A 25116-nucleotide genomic window follows, 5' to 3' on the forward strand; every position below is an offset into this window, starting at 1 on the left:
AAACCATTAAATTCAAATATAATTCTAACGCAATTGTTTATTCCATAAAACGACAGGGTACAAATGACTTATGTTCTAGGTCTTGTTCTCCAGGACACCGCACACTTTTACTTTTTACACATTGTACAAGGGGATGCTTTAATGGATGGCAAACGTGGTTAAACCATTTCATTTTCTTTTCTTTCATTTTTCAAACAATTATTTCAATGTCCGTTTCGATGATTAACTGAAATCAGTAATTCAGAGCGGCGGTTAAGTAATTAAGAAAGCTTTAGCTACATGCAAGTGATGGAAACAGGATCAATGGTTGGGTTATTCGATACATAAAACCAGAGTTTTGTACGCTAGAGTATTCATAAATTTTAAGGTACTACGAGGATGAATATATACACGTTCTAATATACATTTTATGTTATCATTCAATATGAATGAGTGCTCCAGGTTATAAGGTAGTGATCATTAGATACAGGTTGCCAAAACAAATGTGATATTTCGTTCTTTCGGGCTCAGTTAGATGCCCCAAACAGTCTTTTGAAAATGCATAGGTATTCGTGTTAATAACTTCGTTGTTTCTGTTCCATTCCACACAACAAGTAGATGTACGTAAATTATTATCAAGTTAGCAAACGAGACAACAAATTGCAATATGCTGACGAGAATAAACGAAAGTAACGATAATGATGGCAAAAATGTTTCAAAATGGCAAGAAATGGGTGGGTGGGTGGTTCGGATGTGGCCTCTCGGGTTAATGCTGATTAACTGGACGTCGGCGCGATCGTTATAACTCATTCTCCATGTTGGAGCGAACGTTTCGCAGCACGTTGTGCGTTTTTAGTATCTGATTCTTGATGTCTTTCTCGACTTGTGCTTTTGCTTTGTTAGCCAGACGCAACTTTTCGTAGGTGTCTTCGAATGCTCGCTTGGTGCGGATTAGTTTACGTCGCAATTCTGCGTTTTCAAGATCTACCTTGGCACAGTCGTGGGCCGTAACTGTGGCTGCGGAAGATGGTGATGCAATCAGGTTGGCTTTGCTGTCGGGTGAAGTCGAATCTGTAATAGAAAAATAGGATCCTAGGTAAATCTCCTAATCTGTATGATAACTTGACCAACACTTACGGTCTGACTTTATATTCTGGCTGACCACCGCCACTTGCTCACCGTTCCTTAGCTCCACAGTCTTCAACATAGCTCGCTGAGCATTGGACAGCTCCACGCTGGAGATTCTTCCGGCGTCGCTCTCTATGCCCAGATCGGGTGACGAGTTGTTGACCCTCTGGGCCAAGACTGCAGCCGTTGCCGGATTGGAGGCAGAGCAGGGCGCTTGTCCATGTCCAGCCGGGGGACCCATGGGCACTGCTACCTCCTCGGATGTGTAACCTGACTGCGAGACATCGCTGCTATTGGCACGCTTCTGCTGCTGCTGCAACTTTCGTTGCTCCTCCTTCAGCGCCTCTAGCTGCATCTTGAGTTCTTCGGAGCGCTTCTCCAACTGCAGCTTGTCGTTGTATGCCTTGGTGCGTTCCATAACCGCCTTGGAGGCCTGCAGGGTGCTTTCGTCCAGTTGCTTCTTCAGCGCCCGCGTGGCCAGCTCATTCTCGACAAGCGTTTGCTTCAGTTCTTTCTCGTTCTCCTGGTGATAGTCCAGGGAACGCTGAAGCTCCAGCAGTTGCTGGGCCTGCTCTTGATATGTGGTCAGTGCCACCCAGTCGCGCTCCAGAGTCTCCTTGTGCAGGCGCTCGTGCTCCTCCAGCTGCAGTAAAGCATCTTGCTTGTTCTGCTCCAGCTGCGACTGCAGTATTTTTACGGACTCGGCATGCTGCTGCTCCATCTCCTGGATTTGCTGCTGTGCCGCCTGCAGTTCCATCTCAGTTATCTGTGCGTCCGCAGTCAGAGTGCTCTGGGCCAATTTCAGCTGGTCAATCTGTTGGTTCTTGTGCTCCAGCAGGCGCTGCAGTTCCATCATCCGCTGCTCCTCGTGCGAGCCTATGGCCTGCAGATCAGCGGTCAGCGCCTCGTTGATGGCTCGCAGCTGCTCCAACTGCTGGCTAATCTCCAGGCACCGCAGCTGCTCCTGCTTGTAGCGATTGTCCAGCTCCACCAGCTGGCACTGCACATTCAGAACACGCTCGTCCTTCTGGGCAATCTGCTCTTCCAGATGGGCAATGCGCTCGCTGTTGCGATTACGCTCCTGGCGCATGGAACAAGCTCTTCCTTCGCTCTCAGACTCGCTTGCCGGCTGCTCTGTCGGCGCTGCCAAACTATTGGAGGTTTCTTCGAGTCCTATGCGTGCCAGAGATACCTTGCGATCTGGCTCCGACCAAGCCTCCGACTCGCTCTGATTGTCCAGCTGTTGAGTGGGCAAAGGCAGTGAGCGACGCTCTTTGCGCGGCAGCTGCTGGCCGTCGTTGCTGCGCCGTTTCTCCAGCTCCCGTTTTAGAGCCTTGTTCTCCGCCTTAAGGTTCTCCATGGAGGGAGACATCGAACTGGCGGCATGGATCTGCTCATGGGAGTTGTAAGTCTTGTGGCTAACATCTCCCTCGGTGTACAAGATCTCGGAGAGATTGCATAGCTGCGCAAGACTCTGGTCGGCCAGCGAAGCACCTGTTATGTTGAGGGTCATGTTGAGACTCTTGGAGAGATCAAGACTGCGATCAACAGCCTTTCGCATGGCATGACGACGATCAGCTGCCAGCACGCCCAACACATCCTTGTGCTTCAGCAGAGAGTTAAGGAAGCCGGCCAGCTCTTCCAGTCGGTTGGTCAAAACACTGCAAACATCCATGCACTCGGAGCGCCATTTGTCTGCAGTCTCCACTTCCATTCGAGCTTGCTGGAGCTCCAAACGCAGTTGCCCGATCACAGCACAATTCTGCTGATCGTCCGCCAGGCGCTGGAACAACACGTCCACCTTGCGCTGCAGCAGCTTGTTACGCTCCAAGGCCCGCGAGTACTCCGCCTCGGTGAAGGATTGCTGTAGATCAGCCTCACCGCCAGACTCCTCACCAATTTGGGGCAGCGTCTTGGGTTGGTTTGCCAGCAGCTTGGTAAGGCGCTCCACCTCGCGATTTTTCTCCCACAGCTCCCTGTTGACCAAGTTCTGTAGGTTGGCCGTCTTTTTCTTGACCTCGGCCTGCAGCTGTTTGATTTTCTCTTCCTGCTCAGCGATCTTTTGTTCGTAGCGCACCTTGAGGCTAACTGAGATTTCAGGGGAGCAGGCCTCATTGTCACTCAGCGAGCGTCCGCCTGTCGTCGATGGTGAAGCTAAAGCCTTACCGCTGTCGTTCTTTAAGAGAAAAAGGGTAAAGCTCATTAGTATTATGTTCCTGTCCCGAGTAAACTTGATGCTCACCTCCTTGTTGACCGACTTCTGCTCCTGCTGTTTGTCTTGGTTGAGCCGCCTAATCTCCTTCTCTTGACTGCTCAGCTTCTGCATCAACTTCTGGATGGTGCGACAGGCCTGCTCGTGTATGCGCTCACGCTCCTTTAGCTTCTCCTGGGCGTCCTGGAGCTCACACACCTTGTCAGCCAGTTGGGCACCCAGTTCCCGCTTGGCCTGCAAGTGAATCAGAATGAAGGCATTGAAAAGAATCAACACAAGATAGTTGGCGTTAGGATAGCTTTAATTAAGGGTTCTGGGTAACAATCATGGGGGGACGATGGTGTGCAATCGCATTCAATTTAATGGTCCTTAACGAGAAATTTGACGATGACAACTCCCACGGAATGTGGATAACATCTGAAGCGATATCTAACAAGGATCAACGAAATCAAAACGAACGTGAGGAGGCAATATTCAGCAACTGCATTGGCTGATTCAACGGAACATGGCGCCGCCATCCTAATGGAATGAAAACAAAGTCGGGACAGGACCACTTGCGGGACACATAGAGCGGCACCCCGGTGTACAGCTGATAGACCTGAAGCCGCACTTCCTGCAGGGTCAGTGTGAGTAGTACGCTCCCCAGGGGCAGAGAAATTGCCGGAATCCAATCTGGCTTGGCACCGAGTAGTTGTAGAACGCAGTGCTGGGCGCAGCCACAGTTAGGAATGTGGCAGCAGGACTGCGACATACCTGAGGCCGACAGTTGCTGAGCTGTGGACGATGGCGGTTTAGGAGCTGATAAGGCTGGACTCGGTATGGCAAAGAGCGTCACCTGCGGCAGGTACATCCTTGGGCTCGAAGTCGGTTCTCGATTGCCGCATAAAATGCTGATCGATGAAAAGTTGGAGTGCAATGAGGAACTACTGCCGGAACGGTCAATAGAAGCTTTGTTACCAACCCCGTTGGTGATATCTATCCCTGCTGAACGAGAGTGCACCGGCTGGACAACGGCCACGCGGTCCATACGAAGCACCTGCTCCCTGGACTGCAGGCTGTCATTGAATAGGTGGTTCTCCTTCCGCATTATATCGAGCTCGGTATTCTGTTTGGTGACCAACTGCTCGAACCGCAGTACGCTGTCCAGCAGGCTGCTGCAGGTCTCTTCTTTTTGCTTGATGGAGCTCTTTTAAGAATATTTTAGAGTTTTTTTCTGTTTATTTGCTGTGGTAGAGTATGCACTCACTTCCAGTAGCTGAATGTCCTGGCGTTGTACCTCTATTTTCTCGAAAGCCTGCTTCAGTGAACCGTTCTTGCGTACTAGCTCCATTTCGGCGGCATCAACGACCCCCATCAGGCGCTCTTCCTCTGCTTGAGAGTGCTTCATCTTGGCCTTCAGCACCGCCAACTTTTTCTAGTGGGCGGTTCACTTCAAACCTTTAGCACCTCTCATACAAAAACACCCACATTGTCACAACCCTTAATCTAACCTATTGGGGATTATTTTTATGGGCAATGACCAATACTTACATTTGCTGCGTCACTGGATTCGGTATTTGCTTCGAGGAGCTCCACCATCTCGGCATTCTTGATGGCCAGCTCCTCGATTTTGGCCTCGCAGGCTGTCAGAGATTCAGAGCGCTCGGCCAGAGCGAATTCAAGCTCGTTTTGGGTTTCCGCATTACGCTTGTTGGTCTCTAACAGTTCCTCCTCCAGTCTTTGCACTTCCATCTCCAGGCGCTTGAGCTTCTGGAAATCAATGTAGTCGCCTGATTGATTCGATGACGTGAACTATAAGAAAAAAAGGGATTTTATTAAGCTAAGTAGATAGTATTCCTATTTTATTGCTTCTAAAATCCTTTATTTCGACAGATTTAATATCTTTTTTAACTTACTTGGTATGCGCGTATCTGTTCCTGCAGTCCATCAATTATGGTCTGACTATCAAGATCCGCCTTGCGCTGCTTCTCCTCATGGTGCGAAATGGCCCTGGCAGCATCCTTCAACAGCTCCATTTTCTCATCGACTGTTTTGCGAAGCATCTCGACCTCAATCTTGGAGTCGATTAGCTGCTTATTTAAGGTATCTACCGAGTGATTGCCACGGGCGCCAGACTGATTCTCCTCCATGAAGTAGATGCGCAGCTTCAGGTTAAAGTTCTCTTTGCGCAACGAGGATATCTGCTCTTCCAGCTCACGCACCGATCGGCCTTGGACCAACATGGGCGATTGACTGCCTCCCGGTGGTCGCGCCACATCAAAACTGGCATCTGTAAGTAGCGGAGATTATTATTATTTTTAAAATTAATCTAGGATCTGGCATAAAGAATATCCACTAACTATGTAAATCGATAAGTCGCGAATCCCGCGACCCTGAGCCCATTGAATGATTGTGGCTCATTTTGGTCAACCGCGTAAAAAATATATAAACTTTTCGGAAAAATTTCTGTAGACTTTATTTGGGGTGTGGTGCCAAAATGATGTTGAGTTGTCTGAGACTTTTTCTGACTGAAGAAATATAAACAGGGGACATTTCCATCAAAACCTACTTTGATATCTACAAATTACTTGATTTCCAGTAGTTTACTTGGTTTTAAAAGATTACAAATCACTTTTTCTTAAAAAATATTTATAGAAAATAGTATCCATTACTTAACTCATCTTGTTTAGCTTTTATTACTTCCCTTAGAACATAGTTTACTGTTCAAATTCTAATTAGAAAACTTGTTTTTTAAAGACACAACTATGTTTAATCTTTTTCTATTCCCTGTACCATTATCATATTCTATTAAAAGTAAGTAAACGCCCACTTACATGAGTTCTCCATGGTGACATCTTGAAAGGTTCCCGGAGTGGTGCTGCAAATATAAAGAGGAAATCTGTTAATTGAGCACAATGAAAGCAGTTTTCGTGGTGACCTCGCCGAACCACAACCAATAAAACAAGTCGAATATATAGAAACGGTAATTAAGATTTTAATTTTGCATACACAAGTTAACACATATTTTCGGCAGTGATGACATAAGAACGGTCTGAGACTATCACTAACAACCTCTGACCTCGTCCGAACATTCGATAGTGGTGGTATTGCCCGGCTGAAAGCACTCGTCAATGTCCTCCAGAGTTCCGTTGCAGAACTCTGGGTACACGGACCAGGCCGTCCAGCCCTGCTGCTTCTGGATTCGCCGGGCACATTGGACAGCCATTGTGATATCCTCGCCCAGCAGGCGCGTACAGTTCACATTGCACTCGTTAAAGGTGTGGTATTCCGTCTGATTTGGTGGCGCACACCAGTAACGATCGCTGATCTGGAAGAGTCCATAGTCCCGGGAACCGTCGTCATTGCGTTGGCCCACAACATGCGTATTGAAGCGACTCTCGAACTGGGCAATGCATAGCCACAGAGGAAGTTCCGTTTTGGGTACATCAAGTATGTACAACTGGCCGGCGAGTTGGCAGGGCGTAAGACGAATGGCCAGCAGGGGAATCCCCGGGAAGAGGAACCATAGCATCGGCAGTAGTAGTACCCTCACTTTCCATCGTACCACCACCATTCCAAGTGAGTTCCAGTCACAAAATGCTGGAGAAACTCCGGCCATCAACAAGGTATCAACAGCGAGTGTTAAGCGATCAAGCGCCTAGAGCTTAATCGGATTCTAGCAAACCGGTTTACTTTATTTGGCCCGGCTTTATGACTTAAATTGGCAATAAATACTGGAAAATCGACGGACAATGCAACAAGTTTTCATGTTTTCACTGCACTTTGGCACTGGCTACGACTTATTTTCAGCTACCTACCTATTCATTAATGCCATATACGAATAGATCAAACTGGAAGTGATCCGAATTTCTATTTTAAACATTCTATAGGCTAATTAAGCAACTCATCTCAGCTTTGTCTTGCTTATTATTAAGCAATAGGATGAAGCGTGAAAATGATTGATTTCCTTCTCTTCTTAATTTGAGAATTTTAAAGGCGAAAGATGTCTAATTAAAATTTTATTATAGTTTGCACACCTAGGTAAGAACTATATAATAGATAAAACATACATTCAAATTATAGCGAAATAATCAAAAATAATAATAATTCTCAAAAATAACAAAACACAAAGAGACCGTGACAGGACAAGGACCTGCAATCTTTTGATATCCATTTAAGGTAACAATCAATGTTCAGAAATTTTAAAAAAGATCAATTGCAAATCAAAGTATTTGATTACAAGTTAAAATAATTATTTGTCAAGTTCACTTACTAATTTTAAAATTTAAAATACAATAAATAAATTCGTCGGCTATCTCTTAAAAAACCCTTTACAAAAAACTCTTTAGAAAACAATAAAAGCTTGTAAAGTTTGTTTGACAATACGATCTGCACTGTACTGTTTTGTTCTTTCAATTATAGACACACCCAGTTGCCCAAATGGGCAGCAATAAAGCTCTTTTTTATGTATTTTTCTTTTTGCTTTTGGCAAATTGCTCTGTGAACTGAATTTTTTTTAGACAATGTCACACTCGAACGATCGCACTTCCAAAAACCACAAGTCGCAATGGATGAGATTACACTTCCGCGCCTTAAATCCGCCGTGCGACGGCTCTGGGAAGTGGGGGATGAGCAATTAGCCCCATCAGTATAGACTGGGTACAGTGGAGCCTGCTTAGGGGAGACATATGTACATATATACTTACCAGAATGTTCCATTGCCCGTGTTCAGCGAATATCTCTTGAATGGAGTGCCACCACCAGCATCATTTGAGTTGTTCAGAGAGGTAGATCGAAATATACCCGCCATATTTTATGTTTCATTTAGCATTTATGCGCTCTTGCTCTCGGTCTTGCGTTTATATTCCTTTGGATTTGGATTATTTATATTATAGCGACTCTAAATTTGAAATTTAATTAGTTGTTTTTATGCGCCGCGGACACGTCACCACTGTTGGTTGTTGTTGTTGTTCTTGGCTTTATTCCCTAAATACTTTTGCGGCGCACGCCAGACTTCGTTACGTATCCGCCACGTTGTCGTCTTCCAAGGGGAGACAGCCATGAGTCATCGGCTGATGCTGCTGCCACTGCTGCTGGCTGACGACGTGCAATCAGGAGCAGTCATCCGAACAGCGGAAGAGGCTTCAAAGAGGCTTCTTGCTACTGGCTGCGTTCCTACAGATTGGATTCGCCCTGGTCTGGGATGGGATCGAACGGATGGCACATGTGGGCCACCATCCGTGCTGCACATCTCAAGAGGGGTCTACGTACACACGCCTCTTCTGGCCGCAATTTATTTTGGGAATTGAGCAAATTGCAAAAAGTCACCGTGAAAGAGCCACCGACCGCAATACGAGAGCTGCAGCCGTTCACCGGGACGTGAAAACTTTGCCAAACACTTTTACCAAGTGCTTTGTTTTGGCTTTTTCGGCGCCGTTACTATGGCGGTAATGAAAATCAATGGATTAATTTCGGTTGGGGGGGAGGAGGAGGTCTCGCCAGCTGGACAGACAACAGGTGGCTCTTGGAAACGTGTTAGAACATGTGCCTCTTTATTTAACACCTGCACTCTATACCGTTGATGCGTTTTATGGCACTAGCGGCAGCAGGTAAGATGCAGTTAACACCCCATTTTCACCTCACTGCGAACCTGAACCTGTACCGGCGACTTCGTCTGTGCTCATCTACCTGCCCGCCTGGCGCGTCTCGAGTGGGTGTCAAACTATGGCCAATGACACACAAAGGCGCCTGCATTATTCAACAAGAAAGAACAATAACAATAAACAGAAAGTGCCGAGGAGTATATGTACTACATCACGAGTGATAAGAGAATGCAGGGGAGAAGTGAGATCAATATTGTAATAAAGGAACTACCTGGACTAGATGTAAACAAGGTTAAAGGTATTTAAATGTCCTTGTTATTTAAAAGTACTTGAATATTAAAAGAAATGTTAACGATATAATAAATACAATCTGCTCTATACAATCTTTTGTTTTTGTTCTTCAAGATACATTTTAAATATGTATGTCTTAATCTGCCTATTTTATTTATAAAGATTGTTAAAATCAGAGTATTATAATTTTAGTCATAAGCTCGAAACGCTGTGAAGGACTAATTTGCGACCCCATAAATCATATATAAATCTGTACAATCTTTTGTTTTTGTTCTTCAAGATACATTTTAAATATGTCTTAATCCGCCTATTTTATTTATAAAGATGGTTAAAATCAGGGTATTATAATTATAGTCATAGACCCCATAAATCATAAATATTCTTGATCCGCATCAACAGTCGAATCGATCTAGCTATGTCGGGCTAACATTTATTTTTTTCAAAATTTTGAAAATTTGATAAGGGGTTAATATCGTTTAAATTGTTAAAATTTGATAAAAAATTTAATTGTTTAAAATTGTTAATTGATCAATGTACGATTTCTTATAAGATCCTTTAATTCAATTTTAAACTGCAATTGAGACTTCCCGAAATTAGTTTTCTTACTTGTTGAAATAATCATTTTAAATGTTGCCTAAGAGGAACTAGATGATTATAAACTCTATACAAAACCTCAAAGATAAAAACAAACGGAAAAATTGTGCATTAAAGGTTAAACTTTAACCTATTACGACTAACTAACTAGGCCACAAAAAGAATTGATACGCATAAATACATAAAATAACGTAGAGGACATACCTAAAAAATGTAATTATACATCAAATAAAACTTTCCGAACTGCATAAATTAATACAAAACCTCAACTTTATGGCAATTATTTAATGTTATTATTATTCCTTATAAAGATATTAAACCTGAAATGACGCCTCAAAAATTATGTTTACGTACGACCCTCCGCTACTGTACTTTACATAGAACAGAGGATGCTCTCTGTGAGGGTAGGGAATGTTGCAGTTTCGAAGGGCAGCTAAGAGGTGAACTATGCTCTTTACTTTACGATACCGTTTTTGTACACCATAGGGGTTAATTCCATGAGTCCATGACCCCTGAATGCACGTGAGTGTGCATGTGTATATTTACCACACACACAGATAAAAAACATGTGATAAGGCGGCGACTTATGGGGAAATTAAGAATTCCAGCAACTGATGATGAAGGAGGGCGTTTGACTGTGGCATGAGGAGTCTCTCAATTCCACAAACAAATTAATTTCTATACTTTTCCGCGACTAAAATTAGCCGCAGCATCTCTGGCGACAAAAGCAATGGGAAATCAACGAGCAAGAACAACAACAACAACCACAATAGGGGGCACCACCACAGAGGCACGTAAATATATCCAAGTTTATGTATTACATTGTACATTCGAGCACACTTTTTACACTTCTTACATATTTTCTATTTCGTTTTCTTTTCACTTGAGAGCCTGCAGCTTCCCATACATCTTGTATCTGCTACGAGCGTTTAAATACAAATCAATCTATCACTTTAGTATCTTTGTAAACAATTGCAATCACATATGTATGTAGATATATGTATGTACATAAGTGCGTATGTACAATTCACCGCTTGACCCGCTGATTATTCCTGCGTATTTACATATGACTGTGTGTTCGAGAGAAAGAGTGTGTGTGTGTGTGTGTATATATATGGCACGAGTGATAGGCGAGAGGCAAGCAAAATAAATAAGCGAAAAATGCTCTTTTTATACGTCCAAATTAACCGAAAGCCAGAACATAACTGACTGAAACAGCGATGCGACCGATTAAGAGAGAGCGTGCCTGCGACTGCTGCTGCGGGCATGAGAGAGGGAAAAACCCCCAGAATCATCTGCTCGACAAGGAAAATGCGCTCAGCAGATGTTACGCATTTCCTACTGCGGAAAAACGATGCACAGAGAAAAATAATCTTTACGAAAGGTAGAGTGCAAAAGGTACAAAGTAGAGCAACATAATGACATAAGCAAAATGAATTAAACGTCTTCTAGTGTCATTATGCTCATAGAGTTCTGGTTAAGACGAAGTCACCATATATAGGGCCACAATATGTAGAAAAGTTATCCTTTATGAGAATGTTTGGTAACCGTTTCTGAAAGATTAAGATTATATTTACGTTTACTCAAGATGGTGATAATGTTTCTACTTACATGCCTCCAAATGCTTCGAGGAATTGGACGCAGTTTGAATCAGTTTTTTATCAATTTTTCTATTTAACTCCAATACTTGGAAATTGCTCTGAGCTGGCAGAAGCTACGTCTTAAAATTCACTTTAAAACTCGAAAAGAATAAACTTGCACGAAATTATGCAATCTATAGCGATATTCAGATCAATAAAGAAGCTAAACACCACATTTCTCTTAAGTTAATTAAATTAAATTAAATACGTAACAACATTTTCCCCAGTGTATTATAGTGCTCGCTACTCTCTTAAATTTGTTTTGGGGTGGGTATTAAGTACTTATTTAGCTGTGAGCGTGAGCATGCCTCCCCCAATGAGGCGGAACGCTGCGGAGATCTCGGAAAGCTCCGGCGGAGAGCGCTCACAGCCGATCACAGTGGGCACCACAGCGATCTCATATGTTCATCATCTGCTGTGCAGGCAATACGTGTATTTGTTTATATATTTCAACTCCTATTGGTTATGGGTAATGTTTACGCTTTTGCTTTCTTTACTCACTCATCAATGCTCTTGGACAGAGCCTCCGCCAGCTTGCGGAGCACCTTGCGGTCAATTTCGGAGGCGCCGTGCTCCTCCAGGAAGCTGGTCACTGTCTCAATCAAGGTGATTTCACGCAAGGACGAGGCGCAGGTTCCGTTCGCGTCGCCGCAGTAATCCCTTACAGCCTGCTTAGACTGATCCATGGTTGGCTGCTACTTAATTACTCCGTCAACACAATTAATTTAACACTTTTACAAAGGACGCAAACAATTAGTTTTTTCTTTTTGGAAAAATAAGCGCGCTTGACAGCTGATTTCAGCGTCTGTTTACAGTCTATCGAAATGCAGCCCTGTCACCCTCAGTGTTGCCAGATCGCGGGAACCAGAAGACGATGGCGATGTGGCAACGCCACTGCTTGTGCTACGAACCCCCAACTTGGACCGTTTACAAAAATTTACATTTCTCTGATAAGCAAACTGGCACACAGCGGCCACAGATATAACGCCATGCTATAAACGCGCCACGGGCACGTTTTCGCCAGCCCGAAAAATATAAACCAGACCGAATCCAATCGCTGCACTGGGTGGGAACAGTGAGAGACACCGAAAGAAAAAAACAGTCATTGAGTGGAAAAGCTCCTCGTAAGTAGTAGCAACAATGTTTGCTACACTGAAAAACAAAATAAAAGAGGAAACGGGCGAGGATGTGGCCACTGCAGCCAATCAGCCCCATCAGCGCAACAATAACAACAATTACCGGCTACGTAGCCGCCGGGTCAGTGTCAATTCCAACTCTGCTGATGATGTGGGCGGTGGCGGTGGCTTCTACAGCGAGGTAAGCAAAAACCAGTCTATTTTTGTATATCCAGACAAGAGCGAAGAAGGTAAATAAACAGCTGTATTTTCTCACAGTCAGAGCAATTGTGCCAGCTGCGGAGCCAGTGTAATGAGCTCACCACCAAGGTGTCCACCATCACGCAGGGCATGCAACAGCTGCAGGAGGAGAAGTCGCGCGTAGACAAGACCAACGAGATCCTGCTGGAAAGCGTGCGTGTGGCTCAAACGCAAAAGGACATGTACTGCGAGGAGCAGGAGAAGATCCAGAATCTGCAGCAGATTGAGATCGACAAGCTGAAGAATCTCCTAAGCTTTCGCGAGCAGGAGTCCGTGGATCGGTTGGGTGCCATGCGCCAGCAAAGTCAACAGATCGAGTCTCTCACCGAAGAGCTGGAGCGCCTGCGGCCCATGGAGTCCATAGCAGAGGATCTGCGGGACGAGCTCGAGCAGCTACGACATTCCACTCAGCAGGAAAAGAACATGCTAACCACCACGCTGGCTGCGGTGCAGGAGGAGAATCGACATCTCAAGAAACGTATGAAAATTGTGGAAGAGTCGCGACTGGAATCGCTGGGCAAGTTAAACTCTGAGCAACAGGTTCAGGCCCTTATCCGGGAGCACAAGCTGCTGGAGCAGCACCTGGAGGAGGCGCACCTGCAGCTATCAGACATCAAGGGCTCGTGGAGTGGCCAAAATCTAGCGCTAGAAACCCAGGTCAGTAGGCTGTCTAAGCAAGTGGCCGAGGAAACGACCGAAAAACGTAAGGCTCTTAAATCCCGCGACGATGCCATCGAAAGCCGCAAGCAGGTTTCATTCGAACTCGAGAAGGCCAAAGACGAAATCAAGCAGAGAGACGATAAGGTTAGTATTTGCCATTCCCAGACATATCAAGCGAAACTTAGCCTCTATTAACGCTAGGTCAAGCTACTAGAGGAGGAAATCGACGAGCTGACCGTGTCTCTGAAGGAGTGCCGAGAGGAGAACGAGCAGCAGATCCTCTTTGAGCGCAACAAATCTGTGAGTATGCCACCTGATGATGACGATTTCCATTGGGACTTGTAACACTAATTAACAACAATGTAATGCAGTACTAACTAAACACTTACTAACAACTGAGTTCCTACCTCTTGGGGGAAATGCAATGCCTACACCTATTTTGTACTTTTGATTATAAATGTTTTCCTTTCTGTTATTAAACTGATTTTGAATCGTTGGTAAAACTGATTGGTAACTTCTTTCCTTGAACAATGCACGCCTCTAAATGTTTGCCTCCTCCCAAACCCGTTCCCAAATTCCGTTTGACGGAGACCTTGTAAACGTAAAAATATAAACCGAAATGTTCTCAGCAAAATCTGGAGGCAGAGGTAAAAGATCTCCAGACTCGTCTCACAACGGCCGATGACAGGTTCACCGAATACGCCTCGAATGCCGAGCAGGTGGCCCAAAAGCTGCGAACCCAGGCGACTGACAAGCAGGAGCAGCTGGACGAGACCATAATGCAGCTGGAAATCGAACGAGAGGAGAAAATGACTGCAATACTCCGAAATGCGGAAATCTCACAGAGCGAAGACATACTTAGGCAGCAGTTGCGCTTGGAGCGCAGTGAGGCCACCGATCTCCAGGACAGGAATAACCAACTCGAACGAGATATTGCCGAAACCCGACAAACGCTGCAGCAGGTCAGCAGTATAGCCCAGGATAGCGCTCAAAAGTTGGCCGACTTTGAGGGAATTCAACTGGAAATGGTCGAGAAAAACAAGGTGAGAAAAATGGTTTATCATTGTTAAAACTGTATTTAACAAATTCTATATATTTTAGACAATAAAAACCTTAAATCAGCGTCTGGTTGACCTCAAAAAAACTGTACAGAAGGAATTGCGAAGTGCTCAAATTTCGACGGAAAGTGATTCCCATCCCATAACGACTCCAGGCCAAAGACATACCATCACCAATCTAGAGACATTTCCCTCTGGCGGTGACAAGGGCAACTGCATCATAATGGACGAAGTTAATTTTCAATATTTGAAACATGTCATTGTAAAATTCTTGACCAGCCGCGAGGTGTGTTATTCCATGTTATTTATATTACAAAATATAAAATGTTTGTATATCCCGTCAGGTTGAAGCACGACATCTTGTCCGTGCCGTCTCCACGCTACTTCAACTGACTTCCGAGGAGGAGAAACTGCTGCACGACACTCTCAACTGGAAAATGAGTTGGTTCGGCGTGAAGCCAACCTGAAAATTAACCCAAAACCCCTTGCAATAAATCACATTTATATTTCTAGTCTGTAGTCAATTCATACTGTTTCGTGTAATATGTACATACCAATTACATATTCAAGGACACTGTGTTATTTTGTTTACCGACAAACATTCCATTTTGTTAAATAGTATTTATTTGTACCGTTGTGATTTTTATAAAAATAAAAGTACCATTTATGTAAGGACAATTTTATAATTTTCAGACAAGGTCAATAGTTTTTTTTATGGATATCCAGAAGGAAAGCCGTATATAAAAGCAACAAAAAGATTGCGCTTGTATATATCAAAATTAAAAATATTAAAAAATTTTATTTGTATCGTAAGTCAAAAAAATAACCTAATTTGGGAAGCCAGAGTTTGTATACCCTTTGTGTTTGGATCATGGGATAACTATGATCAGTAAGTATCTATGACCAGTAAGTAACTATGATCAGTAAGTATGCATGATCAGTTACTAAGTTTGAACACTAGTAAACAATGACTTGCAACTTTCGTAACACAACACATTTCTGAGACTTGGCTGGCAGAAGTCACTTCTTTCCGGGGATGATAGAACCAGTTGAGAATCATATGCACACATGTGCGAGATTTGTTTTGGAACAAATTTAAGCGCGAGCTATCTGAGTGAAAATATAGAACTATTCTTCAATATAATTTTACTAGCATATAAGTCGGACCATGGCGAATCGGTGGACTATATATATTCATATATACACATAGCTGCCATAGAACCGATCGGGTAATATTAAGAAAACAATATTAAAACTTTTCCAGTTTTCAACAATTTTTATCAAATTTGATATACAGCCATTATATATTAATCTAGAATTTCATGTACAACGTTATGAAAATCCGACTACTATATCATATAGCTGCCATATTGTTAACGATTATTAAAAATAGAGCGAAATGCAAAACTCTGAATATAAAACTGTAAATATAAAATGTATAGGTGAATGAAATGAAAGCAGGCATTACTTTGTTGTTTTTTAACATAAATATATATAATTTATATTGTATTAATTCCTAGTGATCGAATTTAAATAAGCAAGGGTATACAAACTTCAGCGTGCCGAAGTTAGCTTCCTTTCTCGTTATATGACAATTTATTTAAAAAATCAAAATTCCATAACTCAGTTAAAAAGGCCTTAATTTTAATTTGGAAACTTTTTCTATTAGTTCTTATTAGGTTAATAAATCTACATACTCAATATAATATTAACAAGAAAGGAAGCTAACTTCGGCACGCCGAAGTTTATATACCCTTGCAGATAGAACTTCTATGACTTGGAATCTCAACAATATAAATTATATTTATTTGTGTTAAAAAAAAATGAAGTAATACCTGCTTTCATTTCATTCACCTATACATATTATATTTGCAGTTTTACATTCGCAGATTTGCATTTTTCCTCTACATCAAACAATCGTTTGTATGGCACCTATATAACATAGTCGTCCGATTTTCATGAAATTTGACACAAAATTTAAGACTAATACAAAATGGCTATACCTCAAATTTGATGAAAATCAGCTGAAAACTGAAAAAGTTATAAATTTAATTGTATTAATTTCTCGATCGTTCCTATGGGAGCTATATTATATATATATATATATATCCGATTTTCATAAAATTTTATGCAAAATTGTAGAGTATAGTACAATGGCTATATCTCAAATTTGATCCAATTCTATTGAAAACTGAAAAGTTAAAAAAAATTTTGTAAAAATTTTCCGATCATTCCTATGGCAGCTATATGATATAGTCGTCCGATCCGGCCCGTTCCGACATATATACGAGTGAGAGTATATGGAAGGCTAACTACAAAGTTTCATTCAGATAGCTTCAAAACTGAGAGACTAGTTTGCGTAGAAACGGACAGACGGACAGACGGACAGAAGGACAGACGGACAGACGGACATGGCTAGATCGACTCGGCTGTTGATCCTGATCAAGAATATATATACTTTATATAGTCGGAGGTGCCTCCTTCACTGCGTTGCAAACTTCTGACTGAAATTATAATTATAAGGGTATAAAAATAAACATTATTGACAATATTTGAAAATTTTAACGATGTAACGTTGTATATAAAATTTGCAAATTTTTGAAAAAAATAAAATTTAGTCGGACATAGCTAGATCGACTCAGCTGTTGCTGCTGATCAAGAATATATATGATTTATAGGGTCGGTAATAATCCCTTCACCGACTTACAAATATCTGACTAAAATTATAATACCATGCAGGGTAATAAATATTGATTTTATTGAAACCCCCTTTTTTTTCTATTGAATATATAACAATTTAAAAAAATATATATTCAATATAGTTATAGTATCAACAAACCGATATTTCCAGCCTTCCCATTTTAAAAATGTCCCGAATAAGAAAGTCATTATTTAATTTTGTTAAAAATACTGCATTTTACATTAAAAAATATTGTTTTGTTGCATGTTTCGCTTTGTTTACAAGTTACGTCTTCTAAAATTAACTATAAATATGCGTTTACCTTCATTTAATTATTGCAAAAAACCTACTTCGTATGAATAACTAACTATTTGTTTGTATTATCTATGAATATATATATATGTAAATGATATAGGAGAATTTAAGAGTAAACAATAAGAAACACACACGCATATTACTGAGGCACTTTTTGGTGTTTATAACAATTAAGAAGACAGTTTTGTTAGTCGCAGATATATGTCAATATTGCTTTCGTAAAAGAATTAACTATTTACACGTTATAACTAAGTCTAGGGTTAAATGCTTTGAAACGAAGGATAATAATAATAAGGTTCTGTCTGATTTTGTCGAAAAATTTGGCACACGGAATTACAAGAGACTTATCATCGAATATTATGATATCATATAATAGTCCTAAGGTAATTGCTAATAATTGCATTTTGCTTACGAAAAAAAAGAAAGTAAACTGCAGTCTATTATGGTTGTACTGCCTTCTATTTCGGTGTATCTGGCAAAATGAAACTTGACGAGATCTCGGATATGTCCTTCAGGCAGGGACGCTCTCTCTAAGCTACGATTAAAATTAGTTAAAGCCTTAAATGACCAATTAAACACACGTACATATTTACAAATCATCAGTGGTAGAAATTAGATTGGGGAACATAATAGTAATAATAATAACTAATAGTAATAATAATAATAATAATTAAAAATAGCTAATAATAAAATTCATTAAAGGAAAAGCTCGGCATAAAATGATATGTTTCTTGCCCTACTTCACGCCTTACATGTAAATCTCAAAATGTTACGTGAAGCCGCGACTCGGTGACTGCACCGGTGACGGTGGCGGTGGAAGTGGGGAGAAGTACGTCGAGCTACGCGACGATGGCGATGGCGGGCACGAGGACTCCGGCACAATGCGAACATCGCTGTGGTAGTGCGAGCGCGGCGTTGGTGGCGGAGGATACGGCTCACTGTCGTAGCCGTACTGCAAGCAAGCGGCCGCCGAGCTGGAAGAGTGCTTCGTGGCGCCGCCGTTGCTATTATTGCTGTTTGATTTGCTGGTGTAATTCGAGTCGGATTCATCACAAATGTCCGTGGAGCAAGGCGTTGGCGGGGGCGGCTGATTGATGATTTTGTAGTGCCTGTACGGACGTCGGGACCTGGTCGCCGGTGATGGTGGAGGATTGATGGGATATGCCACCATGCTGCTACCGTTTGTCGTCGAACTAGAAGCTCCAGTGATGTGATTGCGATCGTACGAATTCATGCTGTTGCGCGAATTAAGCGTGGACATACGCACGGCATCGGCCACCGAGGCAATCTTTGAAACACGCTGCGATTTGCTTAGCGTCGATGGTGATAGGGGATCCGAGGCCTGGTCGTCCTTGGGCTCTGTGCGGCTCTTACCAATCCTCGTACGGCAGAACTGCAGCAGGTAGACTATGGAGAAGATGGTTATCATGGTGGCACCAATCAAAATCATGAAGGCGCGCTTGTCCGATGCTGGAGCCATTCGACGCTGCATGCAAATGTCTGAAGATTCATCGGCTCCGTCGGCACAGTTCTCCCAGCCATCACAGAGCAGAGCGGCGGAGATACAGAGCTGGATAAAAGTTAAATATTTTATTAGTTTTCTGTTTATATTGGTAATAATATTCACAAACACTTACCTTATTGATGGGACACTGAAACTCCCCTGGCCTCTTGCAACAATCCGCCTCATCATGACCATTCGCACAATTGGTAGTGCCGTCGCACACCAACGACTTGTCGATGCACTCGCCAGACTGACAACTAAACTGATCCGCCCGGCAGGTAGGGCAACCCACCTCGTCCGACTTGTCGGGACAGTCCTTCTGCCCGTCACAGCGCCAGGAGGCGGGTATACAGTCCTTGTTCACGTCACTGATTCCCGAAACGGGAGCAGCGCACGTAAAGTGATCTGGACCGCAGGCTGGAAAAGCTCCGCAGTTCTCCTTGTCCTCCAGCAGCATAAGATGCTTGGGGCAGGAGCAGACATCGCGGGTTCGCGCCATTCCCTCTCCACTGGCGATGCAGATGTGCGAGCACTTGGTGCGGCTATGCAGGCAGGTGTGGTTCCGCAGAACCTTGGGATCCGGTGTCCAAACAGCCCGTATATCGGTGATCTGCGGCAGACGTTGCAGTTCGGCGGAGCGACGTTCACCGTTGACAGTGATGCGTTCTACACCGGTCTTGTCATCCAACCAATAGACAAAGCCACCGAGGGCAGCGATGTTAATCACCTGGGATATGTGCATGGACACCAGGGTTTTTCTGAGGAAAATTAATAATTATTTTGCTGATTTATCAAGGTTTATACTTTCACAAAACTCACTTGTTCTTGCCGTTGATATCAATGGCATCTATCCGCTTGCCATGAGCATAGTATATCATATCCGACTGTTGATCTAGGGCCAGGGCCGTGACTCCTTCCAGCTTGTAGGCCAGCTCGACGCGCTCATTGCCATCAACGCGGGCGCGAATAATGGCCTGATGGCTGCCCACATCTGTCCAGAAGAGCAGACGCTTCATGGCATGCACGGCAATGTTGCGAGGCTTCTCTGAGTCTCCAGTATCGATAACACCAACGGATTCACCCAGGAAGCTGAAGAATATAGAAACATAATTCAGTAAACAGTGGCATAAATTTAAGGGATTACCTTACCTCGTCACATTAATGCTGTTAGAGTGGGAGCAAGTCCAGAATAGCAGGCGTCCTATGATGTCGATGGCCAGGTCAAAGGGCTGTCCAGAGTTGGCCAGCAGGCTCACCTTGGTGCCATTTGCCAGGGATCTTTTGATGCTGTGACTTCTGCCCTCAATCTGGAATTATTTTCACGCAATTAGTAAAGAGTTCCCTCAGTCTAGGCTTATCTTCTCTTCCTGCTTACCCAGTAAATATAATGAGTGATGGGATCATAGTCCACAGCTCGTATATTCTTGCCGGAAACGGGCAACGGAATATTCGGGCAGTCGGTGGTGTTTGGTAGCAAACGCCCAAAACTGTTCCTCTGGCTAAAGATGATGTAGTTCTTGGGCGGAATGCAGGAGACGCCGTCCTTGGCCAGTTGGTAGTGCGTGGGACAGGCGCAGGTCATGCCACGCCTTCCCGGCGTCGCCAGGCACAGATGCGAACAACCGCCGTTGTTGACCTTGCAGGGATTCACGCCCGTCTGACGCTTGTCGTTGAACACAAGCAGCGATGTGATGTACGTCATGCCCGAGTGTACCAGGCTACGGTTCTGGCCCGTCGTCTTGTGCACCCGCTCAATGTCACCGGTGTTCCAGTCGCTCCAGTAGACATAGTCCTGGTACAGAGACACCGCATACGGTTCATCCGTATCGCTGCCGACTAGGATCTGCCGCTTCTTGCCATCCCAGTCGGCGCTCTCGATCTTGGCTGGCCGCGACTGGGTGGCCCAGTACAGGCGTCGCGTCTCCTGGTCGAAGGTGAGGCCAGAGGCATGATTGGCATTCGAGACAATGGTCTGCATATCGGTTCCATCCATTGCAGCTCGTCGAATCACATCCATGGGCGATTCTGTCCAGTACATGTAGCCACGTCGCGGCTCCAGGACTAGAGAGCGCGGTTCCTCCACTCCCTTCCACAGAAGCACCCGACGACTGCTGCCATCCAAGCGGGAAACCTCAATGCGACGCGCCTCCGCATCCGACCAGTAGATATTGTTGGCCAGCCAGTCAACAGCAATGCCGTCAGGCTGACTCAGCCCGGAGTCAACGATCCGCTGCACATAGGAGCCGTTCAGGAAGGCCCGGAAGATGCATTTGCTTTTCTGGTCCGTCCAGTAGATCCTCCGTTCGGCCACTGACACATCCAGAGCATGAGCATCACGAACATCCTTGAAGGGAATCCGTTCGTCGTTATGGTTGCCCTCGTTATACTCGATGGATATCCGACCGATGTGCTCCTGGCGCGAGAACAGCAAGAAGGCGGCCGGAATTACGCAGGTGCGCTTGTCATTGGCCAGCTCGTAGTCAATGGCACAGCGGCAGACGTAGTCCCGAGGGCGGTTCAGGCATAGATGCGAGCATCCACCGTTCCTTACCGCGCAGGCATTCTGACCTCTGACCTCTCTCAGGCGTGTGACTTTCAGGCCCATCAGATCCGGATACTGATCGACAACCACGATGCGGTTGTTACCCGTGATCTTGTGCGCCCGGTCAATGGAGCGACGCTGCCAATCCGTCCAGTACAAGTAATCATCGAGGATGCTCAGTCCGAAGAGATGCTTCAGGTTGTCACTGATCACGACTCGGCGTCCGGAACCATCCATGTTGGCCACCTCAATCTTGTCCGTCTTGCCGTCGCACCAATAGATTGCTTTCGCTTCAATGTCCAGGGCAATGCCATTGGGCCAGCCGAGATTCTCGGATACCAGGACCACGCGCTCCGAACCGTCCAGAGAGGCTCGCTCCACCTTTGGCTTGCGCTCGTTCCAGTCGCTCCAGAACATCCAACCCAGTGAGGGGGCCACCGCAATGGCTCTCGGCTCCTCCAGATGCTCATAGATCAGGACCTTGCGTGCTGAACCATCCAAACGACAGACCTCTATCCGATCTGTTGAAGTGTCAGTCCAGTAGAGATTTCGTGCCAGCCAGTCCAGTGCCAGTCCATCGGGATGACGAACCTCGGAGGTGACAAAGTCCATCACTGCTGTGCCATCGGCATGCGCCCTCTTGATCGTAAAAGTCTCCACATCGGACCAGTAAATGTGCTCCTCCACGGGATCATAGTCGATGGCTATGGCATACCTCACCTTGCCCAGAGGCAACGGGAATATCGTGTAGTCCGGTGAGTCCAGGGATATCTTACTAATCTGCGTCCGCTGGACAATGAACAGCATCTCCTGGGAACCATTGGCACAGACGTTCGGTAAAACCAACTTAACACCCGTGGGACAGGCGCAACTGAATCCCTGCGAATTGGTGGCCAGCAGGCAGAGATGCGAGCAGTTGCCATTGTTATGGGCACAGGGATTATCTTCGTAGGGTTGCAGTGAAGGATCCCAAGCTCGAACGGAATTTGGGGCCTTGGGTGTGTCTATCAGCTCTTTTAGCTCACGGGTCTGCAAGTCCAGAGCATTTAGCGAGCCACGCTGCCAGTCTGTCCAGTACAGGCGATCATCGTAGAAGGTGAGACTGAACGGATACTTTAAATTATTGACTATCGTCCGCCGACTGCTCCCATCTAGCCGCATCACATCAATAAAGTGATGCTTGCCATCCGTCCAGTAGATGAGCTCGTTCTTCAGATCCACGGCCAGGCCATTGGGCCAGAACACATGATCCTTTACCAGCGTCATACGCGACAGTGGATCTCCGTCCATGCTGGCACGTTCAATCTTCGGATACTCTCCCCAGTCCGTCCAGATGAGCAACTTCCGGGCTGGCACAACAGCCACCGCTCGCGGCTGATCCAGATCCGTCCAGAAGAGCACCTTCTGATACCGACCATCCAGCGTGGCCACCTCAATTCGATTCTTCTCGCCATCCGTCCAGTAGATCTTGTCCGTATACCAGTCAATGGCCAAACCCTCGGGCTTGTCCAGACCCGTCGATATCACAGTTTGCTTGGGCGCCCGCAAAAGTGGCTGCAGCGCCGATGTGTTGGTATGGGCACACTCGATGATCTCCCGGCCGCAATCCGTCCAGCAGACCAGGTTCTTGGCATAGTAAAAATCAATGGCCATGGCCTCGGCCAGATCCCGAACAATCACATCGATCTGTGGTCCTCCAGTGGGTCTGGTGATATTCGCCACCTGAATGTCATGGCGGGTGGTGAAGAGCAGGGTGGCCGGCGTATTGACAAATGCACTGGCTGGTGTATTGGCTATCAGGGATGAGGAGCTGGGTGCATGGACTGGAAATAGAAAAGAAAAAAAAAAGGGTTTAAGAAATACGTAATTAACATAGATAGGTAGTATGCCATACTCTCTACTATTTGGGAAATTTTATTCCAACTTTGATTATGACTTTATTCTCTTCTTCCTTTGGATCTTATATTTTCTTTAGAGTCAGACGCAATCTGAACATTTCTTCGTTTAGGAAACCCAGCAGGATTGACGTTTCTAATTACCAAATGCCATCAGCATCCATCCATCAAGAATTAAATAAGCAACAATGTACCCCCAAGCTCGAGTGGTTAACAATATGGCAGCAGGCAGGGCTAAGAGAGTGAAGGCTGGTATTGTGGCAGTAGTAAATGGCGAATGCTAAATGATTTCGCAACTACGCCCAGGCAGCAGCAGCAGCAGCTAAAACAACTTGGCCAGGTCTCTTTTGTTAACCATTTATGTGCATTTGCATGTGCATATGCATGTGCACTTGTGCACGTGGGTGGATGATGATGGATATGGAGGCCACCATAAGCTCCAAGCTCCGAGCTCCGAGCTGCAGCAACCAGCAGCTGCCAACGCTGATCTAATTGCGTATGAATAAGCGCACGGAGGCGCGCCAGGTGGAACAAATTTTATACGTTTACTTACAAGGTAACAGTCACTGCAAATACCCTTAAAGTTGTTTCTATTAAATTTAGTAAAGTATTTTAACATAATTTGAGAGATAGGTATAGCTTGCATAGAACATTTTCATTCAATTCCTTGCTTAAAATGTATATAAGCCATATTGTATTAAGAACATCTCGCTAAATTGAAATACTTTTCCAAATTTTAAGCATTTTTCCAGTGCTATTTTGAAGTGAGCTCCACTTTTCGTGGCAAAATGCTGACCCACAAGACAAACGGGAGAAGGAGGAGGTGATGGAGACGAATCCTTATCCCCCAGCCTGCTGTCAACGCGACAGGCATTTGCAATATTTATGCAGCCGGGGCCGGAGCTGGCTCTCGAGTAATCCATCAAGACCGGGGGAGAGCAAGCAGAACAGAGAAATGGTGACATTTTGCAAAGTGGGTGGGTTTCCCTGGCCATATAAGCCATGGTTTTCACCTGGCTGCCTGGCTGGCTGGCTGGTTGGCAGCAACAGGATTTATGTGCCAAGTGTGCAAATTCAACAATATTTACATACATCCCGCCCGGAGGCCATATGCCACAGGCATGAGGGGTTAAATGCTTGCCCAGCTTAGCTCTACGGGAAAATGTTGGTTCGATAATAGTGCTACTAATGCCGCAATCCAATATATAGCCATACGTTCGTCTATATTGTGCAGCGTAATCCCTGGATGCTGACAATGGGAATACGTATACGAATGCTGGGGAATGACTTTGCTGTATGGCTTGGTGGGTTGGTTGGAGGATGCAGCACTTAACTGCAAATCCTTGTATATTATTCATATTTTTTATGCTCCTCCGCAGACGGCAGTGAAGCGTTAAGAAATCAACATCATTACCAACAAAAACAAAAACAAAAACAAGAACCAAAACAGCATCATGAGCAGCAACAAAAACAACATCAGCAGACATGCTCATCAAGTCGAGTACCGGAGCCAAGAAGGGGAGTCACCCGAGAAACCATCTCAGTGGGTTTCCTCTACACTGATATTAAAATAGTTCATAATCGTATGTTATAGATATATTTCCCCCAGAGCTTGTACATAAGGAATATACCACTGACCTTATGAACTTCAAGATCCCTA

General features: G+C 44.6%; 4 protein-coding genes across 12 annotated transcripts; 1 reads left to right on the forward strand and 3 right to left on the reverse strand.

The window, feature by feature from the left end:
• Positions 1-11: 11 nt before the first annotated feature.
• On the reverse strand, positions 12-12523 carry cnn (phosphodiesterase 4D interacting protein centrosomin). Of its 9 annotated transcripts, none has more exons than XM_086829137.1 (9): positions 10643-11036; positions 8005-8198; positions 6133-6176; positions 5215-5588; positions 4850-5110; positions 3350-3553; positions 1117-3283; positions 968-1050; positions 12-226 (listed from the first exon to the last, which is right to left on the reverse strand). In XM_086829137.1, the coding sequence occupies exons 2-9, from the start codon at positions 8106-8108 to the stop codon at positions 191-193; spliced, it is 3273 nt and encodes a 1090-aa protein (XP_086685263.1). In that variant the 5' UTR covers positions 8109-8198; positions 10643-11036; the 3' UTR covers positions 12-190. The 9 variants fall into 9 exon arrangements, with proteins under 9 accessions (XP_086685263.1, XP_086685264.1, XP_086685262.1 ...); XM_086829138.1 differs by having other exon boundaries at positions 10608-10993; XM_086829139.1 differs by lacking the exons at positions 8005-8198; positions 10643-11036 and adding exons at positions 4281-4505; positions 4566-4733; positions 11928-12523 and having other exon boundaries at positions 18-1050.
• LOC110182320 (lysozyme 1) lies at positions 6270-7059 on the reverse strand. The gene has a single exon (XM_020950355.2). It carries the CDS (start codon positions 6915-6917, stop codon positions 6363-6365), a length of 555 nt encoding a protein of 184 aa, XP_020806014.2. The 5' UTR covers positions 6918-7059; the 3' UTR covers positions 6270-6362.
• Golgin97 (Golgin 97) lies at positions 12242-15198 on the forward strand. Its single transcript, XM_020950342.2, has 6 exons — positions 12242-12743; positions 12821-13606; positions 13664-13762; positions 14092-14505; positions 14564-14806; positions 14865-15198. Exons 1-6 carry the CDS (start codon positions 12567-12569, stop codon positions 14985-14987), a joined length of 1842 nt encoding a protein of 613 aa, XP_020806001.1. The 5' UTR covers positions 12242-12566; the 3' UTR covers positions 14988-15198.
• Positions 15199-17411: 2213 nt separating this feature from the next.
• Positions 17412-24719, reverse strand: arr (low-density lipoprotein receptor-related protein 6). Its single transcript, XM_086829140.1, has 5 exons — positions 20395-24719; positions 20169-20326; positions 19839-20108; positions 19153-19777; positions 17412-19085 (listed from the first exon to the last, which is right to left on the reverse strand). The coding sequence occupies exons 1-5, from the start codon at positions 23212-23214 to the stop codon at positions 18285-18287; spliced, it is 4674 nt and encodes a 1557-aa protein (XP_086685266.1). The 5' UTR covers positions 23215-24719; the 3' UTR covers positions 17412-18284.
• Positions 24720-25116: the final 397 nt, after the last annotated feature.

This window comes from Drosophila serrata, unplaced genomic scaffold, assembly GCF_035046125.1.
Source record: "Drosophila serrata isolate PLE 108 unplaced genomic scaffold, ASM3504612v1 contig_184, whole genome shotgun sequence".
Lineage (NCBI taxonomy): Eukaryota > Metazoa > Arthropoda > Insecta > Diptera > Drosophilidae > Drosophila > Drosophila serrata.